Here is a 10,000-nt window from a genome sequence, read left to right as displayed (position 1 = left end):
ATTCAACTTGTTATTAATATTCATTCATAATTCGTTACAATATTATAGATTATATCAATGAATTAAGTTATCATGAATTAATTAAAATTAATCACATTTTTATTTACTTGGTATCTTGATATCATAAAAAGAAAAAAAAAAAAAAAAAAAAAAAGAAAAAAAGTAAATAATGTCATTAATCATAAGAATATAAATATCAAACTCTAGATATTCGCTGATAACTCTTTGTAAAAAAAAAAAAAAAAAAAAAAAAAATAAAGATCTTTTAGTATCGATTATGTTTTCCAAATAATCAGATAATATATTCGAAATGAATATCATAAATCAATTAAATCTATAATATATTAAATTTATAAAAAAAAAATTTTATTACGTGACAATTCCCATACCAATATCAAATTTGATATTGAATCTATTTAATTCAATATGAATAATTTAAATATAATAAATATATCAATGTATCTATCAAAGGATTATAAACAAATTCGTTTGTCAACAAATTTTTATCTGCGATATAATAAAATTTACGCAAACTTCATAATGAACTTAATAACAATCATCAAATTTAATATCCACTCGTATCTAAAAAAAAAAAAGAAAAAAAAAAAAAAAAATTAATATCCATAATAATATTATCTATATATCTATCCGTCTGTCTCTCTCTCTCTCTCTCTCTCTCTCTCTCTCTCTCTTTTTCTCTCCAAATTGAAGATAAAAGTTAAAAAATAAAACAAAGACTCCGTTTTTTCCCCCCACTTAAATAATTTATCACCAAACAATGCGCAATCCATCATAATATTAATTCAACGATAAAATCAATCAAATCGATCAAATTAATGATTCTATTTTTACAATATATGCAATTTAATTAATTCCAAAACGTATCTATCAAATTCCTCCGAGAATTTTTTTATCCCCGATAACAGTCATAGGACAAAAACTTAACACACATACACACACACACACATACACATATACACACATACACACATTGCATCGAAAGAAAATTGATAAAGACGAATGATCCACTTGATATCGGAGTAGATTAAAAAAAAAAAGAAATAAAACAAGAAAAAAAAAAAATAAGGAATATCCCAAAAGCGAGAACTTATGCATTAATCATAAAAAGCAAAATGACATAATAAATTTATAAAAAGAAACAATCTTTATGTCTTTATATTCAACGAAAGGAAGAAAAACAAGCTATAACAAATTTGTTTTATTACATTTCTGTATATAGATCATGATTGAAAAAAATCAAAGAGAGAAAGAGAGAATAGGAGATGAGATAAAAGAAAGGGGTGAGAGTAAGGGCGATGGGGAGGTACAGGGGACAGGGAGAGAGAGAGAGAGAGAGAGAGAGAGATAGAGAGAGAGAGAGAGAAGAGGGAGAGAAAAAAAATCCAAAGTCAGAAGAGAAGCCGAAACAAATAAATGCTGAAAAGAGGAACAAAACCGACATTATGTGGCATTAACATACAAAGTATGTCAGAGCCAAGCTCCACAGGCATAACATAGTATCGTTGGGGTTCGCATTCTCTCTCTCTCTCTCTCTCTCTCTCTCTCTCTTTCTCTCTTTATATATATATATATATATATATCTTTCTCTCTTTCTCTTTACTAAAGGAAGAAGGAGCTAACACAGCGGCTACTCTTTACACAGAACAGAACTGAACGAATAAGAAGAGAAGAAGAAGAAGAAGAAGAAGAAGAAGAAGAAGAAGAGGAAGAAGAGGAAGAAGAAGTAGAAGAAGAAGAAGAGGGAATAGGTTGAGAAAGAGAAAGAAATATTAGAATAACGAACATTGGAAAGGGACAGTGCGTATGTGTGGAAGAAACGAAAGAAAGAAAAGGACAAGAAGAACGTTTACGTTATATCCACTCCCTTATGGTCCCGTTCTCTCCATCCTTTCCTCATGTGGGCTCCTTTTACATTCCCTCATCACCCCACCAAATCCTCCAGTTTAACTCCTCCATTCCCTCTCTCTCTCTCTCTCTCTCTCTCTCTCTTTCTCTCTCTCTGTCTCTGTCTCTTTCTCTCTCTCCCTATCTCTCTTATGTTCACTGCCACGCGGTGCGGCTTAAACGCAAAAGGGAGACCCAACGGCAGGAAAGGTACAGCAATGTAAGAAAGGGAGGAGGATCAGAACAGCAGCAGAAAGGTAGCAACCAATGTAGGGAAAGGGAGAGAAGATTCTGAAGGTAGCTGCTGTATACCTGTAGCTTCTATGGCTGTTGCTGTAGCTGTTGCTGATGCTTGCTGGTGATCCTGATGATGCTGATGCTACAGCAACTGCTACTAACAAAACGAAAACTTGTGCCGCATATATATATATATATATACATATATGTATGTATGTTTCTATGTATGTATGTGTGTATATATTTTGAACAGCGTCTATGATGGTTGAACACACACATGTATATAGGATTTTTTCTTTTTTTTTTTTTTTGTTTTTTCTTTTTTTCTTTTTCTTTCTTTGAATTTCTTATTCTTATTGTATTCGTAGTAAGCGTAGAAAGAGACATTTCTTTCTCATATTTATTATTTTTCAATGGGTGTGAATGATATAATATTGTTTTGTCATTGGACGATATACGTCTTTTGTACTTTTGTTTGTTGATACTTCTCTTTTCTTTTCTTTTCTTTTCTTTTCTTTTCTTTTTTTTTTTTCTTTTTTTTTCGGATAATTCTTCCTTTCTACTTATTACTTTTAATTTTAATAATAATATATGTGCGTATGCGTGTTTATGTGTATTTAATATATTATATAAATTATTAATATTATTCTCTTTCTTTTTTTCTCTTTTTCGTTTTTTTGTTTTTTTAATACAAAAAATTTCTTTGATCTTTCAACTCATTTAATATTATCTTTAATGGATATATCAAATTTTGTTAATTTATTTTAATATCTTTTTGCAAATTTTTTCTGAACTTTTTAATTTAATAAGAAAAAATCTTTTTTCCCTTCTTCCTTCTTTTGTCATTTTAATATCTTAATAATATTAATTATTTATATTAATTAATATAATATATATATATATATATTTAAGTGACAAAATTTTAATATTATAAAATATTTATTTACTTACCATGCAAGGATTAGATGAAAAAAATTCAATGCTTGGAATAAACGCATAAATGATTACTTGGTATTCTTCTTACTAGCAATGATTATGAAATACCTACGAATGATCAAATTTATTAATTTATTTATCAATATATTCCATTAAAGATATATGAAAAATTTTCTATACTTTTGTTTTAATATCAAAATTAAAAGAAAAAAGATTATTTATTAACTCTTATCATTCAAAGATTAGATGAAAAATATCACAAATTTAAAATAGAATTATAATTATCGTTGAATCATATTTAAGTGTATCACACAAACAATACTAATCAATGTCTTCTCACTTTTTTTTTTTTTATTAATTTCATTTGAACATTTATATATACAATAAAACATATTTCTTATCTACAATCTATTATTTCACAAGTTTTAAAATAATACATCTTTGATGTATATTAAAAGTTGATAGAAATGATATAAAATTATATTAGATCATAGTGCTTAAACAAGTTGAAAAAGATTCACATTAAATTGTTTATATATATATATTTTTTTTTTGTGATATTTCTATATAATGTTAAATCAGAAAAATATGTTTATTTTTAAAAATGCATTTTGTCTTTGTGTATTTACATTCTATAAGTACAACTTATGCTGCTGCTGCTGCTGCTGCTGCTTGAGTGCAAGTACTGAGAATACATAGTATTGTGTATACATATATACACACACACACACACATATATATATATGTATATATACATATATATATACTTCTAAAATTATTTTTCTTTTTATATGTACTTTTTTCTAAACATTAAGTAGCATTCAATTAAACCGCATTTATATATTAAAATATACATTTGTGATGTACCCACATTTGTGAAATTAAAATACGTTAAATATCATCACCGATCATTATCTAAGTCATTTTCTATAAATAATAATTATTAATTACGGGTCAATAATTTTTTAATATAAATTAAGTATCCTTTCGAGGTTAATATACCACGACATTTAAGATGTATTTGATATTTAACAACCCAATGTAATGACACCGGTAAACCAAATATTTCCTTTAATACATCTTCTGGTAAAATTTCTACAAAAAAACAAAATTATGTTAGAGATCAACAAGATAATAATAATAATAACAACAGTAATAATAATAATAATAATAATAATAATAATAATCTATTTATTGTATATATTTATTAATAATATTTACCAGATGGATCACTGTGAGTTAATAATTGTACATCATTTGCTTTTGAAAATTCTTGTAAGGCTGGTGGAACAACGCAACAGGTAGCTAAATTAATTTGTACAATATCAGGCTTAATCTGTATAAGAATAAATAATTTTTGTTTATATGGTATTATAAAATGAATATAATTTATTTATATAAAAGAAGAAGTAGAAGAAGAAGAAAGAGAAAATGTAATAATATCACTTACATTGGCCCATTGAAAAAGTTCAATGAAAGTATTAGTATTTAAATCGCTCAATCCAACGCTAGACAATTTTCCAATTTTAACATATTCTTCTACAGCTCTCCATAAAGATTTTAAAGACGTTAATATATCTTCAGAATCATCTTTAGTGCTATAAGCAATCACCAAGGATTCAATCTTATCCGTGTTCAAATTCTCAAAGACTAAAAGTTTTAACTTAATAATATTTATATATTTAAAAACAACACATACAGATATATTGTATATATGTACATTAATATACCTTTATTTAATGCTTCCTTTAATGTATCAGCTTCAGGAGATGAAACAAAAACTTTCACAGTTACTTTCAATTCTGCTCTTTCAGTATTTTCAATACCAATATCTCCAATACCATTCATCTATATATTAAAATGTTAACATTATCAGATATATATTTATATATATATATATTTATATATATATATCTGATAATGTTATATATTATATAATGTTAATATATTAATATCTTATCTTTAACTGAGGACAAAGTATTTAAATATTGAGATAATCATTTACTTACAAACACAATGTTGTCTCCTTGATTCTCTTCCTCTCTCAGAATGATCTTTAATGTATCTACTAACTAGAAAAGAAGAAGAAGAGAAAAAGAAAAAGAAAAAAAAAAAACACATATCATTATTTGAAACCAAAGGATTTACATAAATGAATAAAATTGAAAGATCAATAAACATAACCTAACAAAAAAAAAAAGAAAAGAAAAAAAAGAAAATTAAAAGAAAGTATGATAGATTTATTAAAAAAAAAAAAATAAATAAAAATTAAAAAAAAAAGAACAATATTATAACATATTGAAAAATTGTTTTTCAAAAATAATAATTGTTTACTAACCTCATCTCTCGTATTTTGACTGGCCTTTTTTTTAGCTTCATCTAAAGAAAGTATATTGCCAGTATTAATTAATAAATTATGAGACATTTTAATTGTTTAAACAAGTAATATTAAAAAAGATACAATTTTTTATCTCTCTTGTTTTCTTTTTTTTCTTTTTTTCCTTTTTTCTCTCTTTGTCCCTCTCTCTCTCTCTCTCTCTTTCTTCCTATCACTTTTATACACTCTCTCTTTCACTCTATGTAAAGTATTGCGTGATATTAGAAAATATGATATTGACAATTACGACACTCGACAGATAAAGAAAATCTACTCTTTAATGAAATGGTATTACCCAACCATTAATCATACATGATAGTTCTTTTTCACAAGTTATCAAGTACAGAATGACAATTCAATTGTATCATGTGCAAACAATGAGTTATTCAAATCTATTACGTCATACTATAGATATTATCTATGATATACGATAAATATGATGCATTGACTGATAAAATTATTTATTGAAGTTAATTATTAATATTTAATAATGTTTAATATTTGGAATCTTATAATTGATGATAGATTTAAATAATGAGATTATTAAAAAATTAAAAATAAAATAATAATAATAATAATAATTTACGAATGACTTGTTCTTTGAAAATTTCTTACATTTTTATTCTATTTGTAATAAGTGATAAATTATTTAAAAGAAAAAAAAAATATATATATATATATATATTAATTTTGACGAAACCATAATTATCGTTATAAAGAAAAAAAAAACAAAGAGATTCTAATTTTGTCGTAAATAAATAAAACAAATTATTAATTATTAAAATAATTATGTTATTTTATTTATAGAAAATTTCTCTTACGTATGGTTCGTAGAAAGAAAATTCAAATTTCGCGGAATTTTTGTTTCACGGACACGCCCATGAATAACAATAATTATTATAAATAAAACGATGAATTACATTAAGAGAGAGAGAAAGAGAGAGAGAAAAGAAAAGAACAATCTTTCTTAAATTAAAATATCATAGATTATTCCAATTAATTAATAAATACAATATTTTTCATATATAATCACAAGAAGAAAATTGAATTTCGCGGTATTTTCAATACGAAGAATCTGATTGGTCAGATACAAAATAAAATAATTTTCATTGGTCAATTCGACAAATGAATTGTCATTGTTCTGTTTTCAGCCATATAACGTTCTAGAATTCTATAAAAACAAATCGAAAACGAAAAAATCAGTTACAGTGTTAACAGTTAAACAAAATGTCAACTCTTTAAATCAGTTAAACCACGACGTTAAAACGGTGATAAGCAAAAGAAACTGATATTGATTATCATTATTGTATCATCAATTTGACATAATCATCATTTGAATAAGAGTGTCTCCAGGAGTGTGTTATAAAAGGAAATAAATAAATTTAAAAAAAAAAATTAAAAATTACAAAAATGCCAATTGATATTCCTGCATTTGCTTATGCCGCGACTGTTGCCGGTGGTGGTATTTTAGGTTACGTAAAATCACGTAAGTTTATTATTATTATTATTATTATTATTTTATTACATACACACACACACACATATTACATACATATATATACACATATAATTTTATTATCAATATTATTAAATGGTTTCTTCCTGTTATGTACTATTAAGATAACTACGATAAGAAAATATATAAATAAAGTATAAATATTTTCAGTTAATATGATACAATTATTATCATTCTTATAAGTACTTACTTTATATAGATTCTATTCCGTCACTTGCTGCTGGATTGATTTTTGGATCTGCACTTAGCTATGGAGCTTTTCAAACATCTGTGGATCCAACCAACATTGGAGTTTTATTAGGAACAACTACAACGTTAGGTGGTCTTATGGGATATCGTTTTTATAACACTGGAAAGATTATACCAGCTGGAGTGATAACAATATTGAGGTATATATGTACATAAATATATACATATATATATATATATATATATATATATATCATTTATTTTAATATTGAATTAAGATTAAGTAACATATTTTGTTATTTTTATAGCGCTGCAATGATAGTAAGGATAATCACAAGATATTTTTCACCACCTGTAAAGGCAGATTAAACTATAAGCATTCAACAGATACACACACATATATATATATATATATATATATACATATACCAATTAATCAAATCTCAAATGTAAAAAATATTGTATTAGTTCCAAAGTATACATATATATATATATATATATATATGTATACTTATTTATTTATGTAATCATTGCAGTAATAATTTCAATGTATAATTACTTAGAATATTTTTATAGAATAAAATTTATGTAAGCATATTCCTTGCTATCCGATAATAAAAATAATAATAACAATGATGTTGATAATAATAATAAGAATGTAATTGACCAATCATATTGCAGTATTTAGTATCGATTAAATACGAAGCAATCCTATTGGTTAACATATGACGTAGTACAGATAATAAAGAAATCTGATTGGTCGATGTAAGAAAAGGTTAGAATATTGTTGGAAATATCGAGAGATAGAAATCTCGAACGTGCGATTAATCGATTATATTATTAAAAGAACGTCTTTACGAATCTTCTTCGTTCGAGGCTCATTCTTAATGGTGGTCGTGCGTCCGGTTGGATGGTAAATTCGTGATTCACTGTGCATGCTTTCCGTTAATATATATATCGAAATATAGGAAGTTTATTTGTAATAATACAGGATCCATTAACGTTAGAATGTTCGTTCGTGACGCATAAGCTGTTACGAACGTTTAAACGAATGTACGCTTTCGATATTTTGTCGAATAAGACGTTCGCGATTCAATACCGTAAGCACTGGTCGCCGTACGAACGAAGTTTTCATACTTTTCGAAGGTTCTGACTGATTTTTGGGATCAAGTCACCGAAAACTTCCATCATTCCGTCAATAACCGAGTGCCGACCCGTTGGGTGGCGATCGTCCGATAAGGTATGTTATTTTATTTTTACGTAGATATATATATATATACTTTTTAATGAATTTATTTTTATTATCTTTTTTTCCTTTTTTCCTCTCTCCTGTTTCCTCTCTCTCTCTCTCTCTCTCTCTCTCTCTCTCTCTGTCTTTCTCTCTCTCTCTCTCTCTCTCTCTCTCTCTCTGTCTCACTTTTTTTCTCTCTTTCTCTCTTCCACGTAACGAACTCACTCTTTTCTTCTTATTTATCTCTTTTTCTTTTTTATCTCACACAACGATGGAGGGGTTCATTGTTACGTCAAAAGTGTAACGTATGATCACTTTTATAAGACATGATGATGATGATGATGATTCATATCACATGATATATTTTCTTATCTTTCATTTGTATATAAGAAATTTTTATTCTTTCTTTTCCTTTTTTTTTTTTTTCGTCTCTTTCTCTCTCTCTCTCTCTTTCTTTCTCTCATTATTTCGCGATTGTATATTATTGAAAAGGTCACAGATGTTAAAGAGTATGGTTCATTCTGCGTACATGACAAATTTTAATATTTATAATTCTTTGTCATTGTTAATTCTATCTCTCTCTAACTTATATATATATATATAAAATTTTTAATTCATCTCGATTATCCTTAAATATAAAAAAAAAAAAAAAAAAACAATATCGTTTATCGTATCGACGTCAGATAATTTTTTTTTTCATTAATTACAAGTATCGTATTTAAATCATTAAAATTGATTATTTCGAATTAACATTTAAATTCTACGTAATTTTGAATTATTTATAAATAATACCGATCTCTTGTGATTATTATTATCGAATTAACGTGTTAATAATTTATCGTAATATGTAAGATATTGAAGATTATTAAATATTTAAATGATTGAATTTTTCAAAAGAGATAACCTTGTTCTTTTTTTTCTTTTTTTTTTCTTCTAATGATACAAATCATTTTCATTCAATTAAAAAAGAAATATCATTTGTATATTACTTTCTTTACAAATTATATCACAGTAAAAACTTAAAAAAGAAAAAAAAAAAAAATCTTTTCATCATCCTAATTAGATTTCTTATATAAAATTTGTTGAATTTAATTTTATACTCACAAATTATTCTAATTCAATTATAAATGTTATAACTATATATATATACTTTTTATGATTTATATTGAATGAATGTTAGAAATTTCTTTCATATGATCTTTGGAATATTTTGAAATTTGTTTGGATGAAATTTCCAAGAAATATTTTTCATCTTAGATATATATATATCTCTCTCTCTCTCTCTTCCTCTCTCTCTCTCTTTCTTTCTTTCTATCTCTCTTTTTCTCCTTCTCTTTTTCTCTCTTAAAAACTAAACATTCTTTGTATTTAAAACATATTCATATCTGTTCAATGATTAAACTTTTATATATTTGTATCTTGATAAGATGACATTTATGGAACAGCTGCGCATATATCTTTGACTTTTCTTGATCTGACGGTATCTCATTTAGTCTGATATTTTCCTTTTTCCAATTAGAAATACAATTATTATTAGTTGAATTATTACAATATTATTATTATTGAAATATTAATACAATTATTAATTGAATGATTATTACTCAATTCA

The 10,000-nt window shown here is 25.5% G+C and overlaps 3 protein-coding genes across 3 annotated transcripts in view; 2 read left to right on the top strand and 1 right to left on the bottom strand.

The window, feature by feature from the left end:
• Nucleotides 1-3,561: 3,561 nt before the first annotated feature.
• Gclm (Glutamate-cysteine ligase modifier subunit) lies at nucleotides 3,562-5,848 on the bottom strand. The gene is made up of 6 exons (XM_035877530.2): nucleotides 5,417-5,848; nucleotides 5,088-5,150; nucleotides 4,809-4,926; nucleotides 4,529-4,728; nucleotides 4,300-4,414; nucleotides 3,562-4,173 (listed from the first exon to the last, which is right to left on the bottom strand). The coding sequence occupies exons 1-6, from the start codon at nucleotides 5,501-5,503 to the stop codon at nucleotides 4,022-4,024; spliced, it is 735 nt and encodes a 244-aa protein (XP_035733423.1). The 5' UTR covers nucleotides 5,504-5,848; the 3' UTR covers nucleotides 3,562-4,021.
• Nucleotides 5,849-6,620: 772 nt separating this feature from the next.
• LOC118446622 (transmembrane protein 14C) lies at nucleotides 6,621-7,628 on the top strand. Its single transcript, XM_035877531.2, has 3 exons — nucleotides 6,621-6,941; nucleotides 7,171-7,360; nucleotides 7,469-7,628. Exons 1-3 carry the CDS (start codon nucleotides 6,866-6,868, stop codon nucleotides 7,527-7,529), a joined length of 327 nt encoding a protein of 108 aa, XP_035733424.1. The 5' UTR covers nucleotides 6,621-6,865; the 3' UTR covers nucleotides 7,530-7,628.
• Nucleotides 7,629-8,018: 390 nt separating this feature from the next.
• LOC118446620 (ornithine decarboxylase 1-like) overlaps nucleotides 8,019-10,000 on the top strand; it is a 7,928-nt gene continuing 5,946 nt past the window's right edge. Inside the window, exon 1 of the mRNA XM_035877528.2 lies at nucleotides 8,019-8,400. The gene's annotated coding sequence lies outside the window, so the exon portion shown is untranslated. The remainder of the gene's footprint in view (nucleotides 8,401-10,000) is intronic.

The sequence above is a fragment of the Vespa mandarinia genome, chromosome 25 (genome assembly GCF_050613455.1).
Source record: "Vespa mandarinia isolate Hongniang chromosome 25, ASM5061345v1, whole genome shotgun sequence".
Taxonomy (NCBI): domain Eukaryota; kingdom Metazoa; phylum Arthropoda; class Insecta; order Hymenoptera; family Vespidae; genus Vespa; species Vespa mandarinia.
Note: the sequence above shows the minus strand (reverse complement) of the source record. Positions and strands in the feature narration are given on the sequence as shown.

Bases quoted from the DNA above. Each gene is read 5' to 3' on its own strand.
- Gclm (XM_035877530.2), bottom strand. From the start codon at position 5,503: ATGTCTCATAATTTATTAATTAATACTGGCAATATACTTTCTTTAGAT. The intron at 4,729-4,808 runs GTATATTAATGT...TAAAACTTTTAG, and splicing joins AAAGGAAGCATTAAATAAAG to TCTTTGAGAATTTGAACACG. The intron at 4,174-4,299 runs GTAAATATTATT...GTTTTTTTGTAG, and splicing joins AACTCACAGTGATCCATCTG to AAATTTTACCAGAAGATGTA.
- LOC118446622 (XM_035877531.2), top strand. From the start codon at position 6,866: ATGCCAATTGATATTCCTGCATTTGCTTATGCCGCGACTGTTGCCGGT. The intron at 6,942-7,170 runs GTAAGTTTATTA...TACTTTATATAG, and splicing joins TTTAGGTTACGTAAAATCAC to ATTCTATTCCGTCACTTGCT. The intron at 7,361-7,468 runs GTATATATGTAC...TTATTTTTATAG, and splicing joins GGAGTGATAACAATATTGAG to CGCTGCAATGATAGTAAGGA.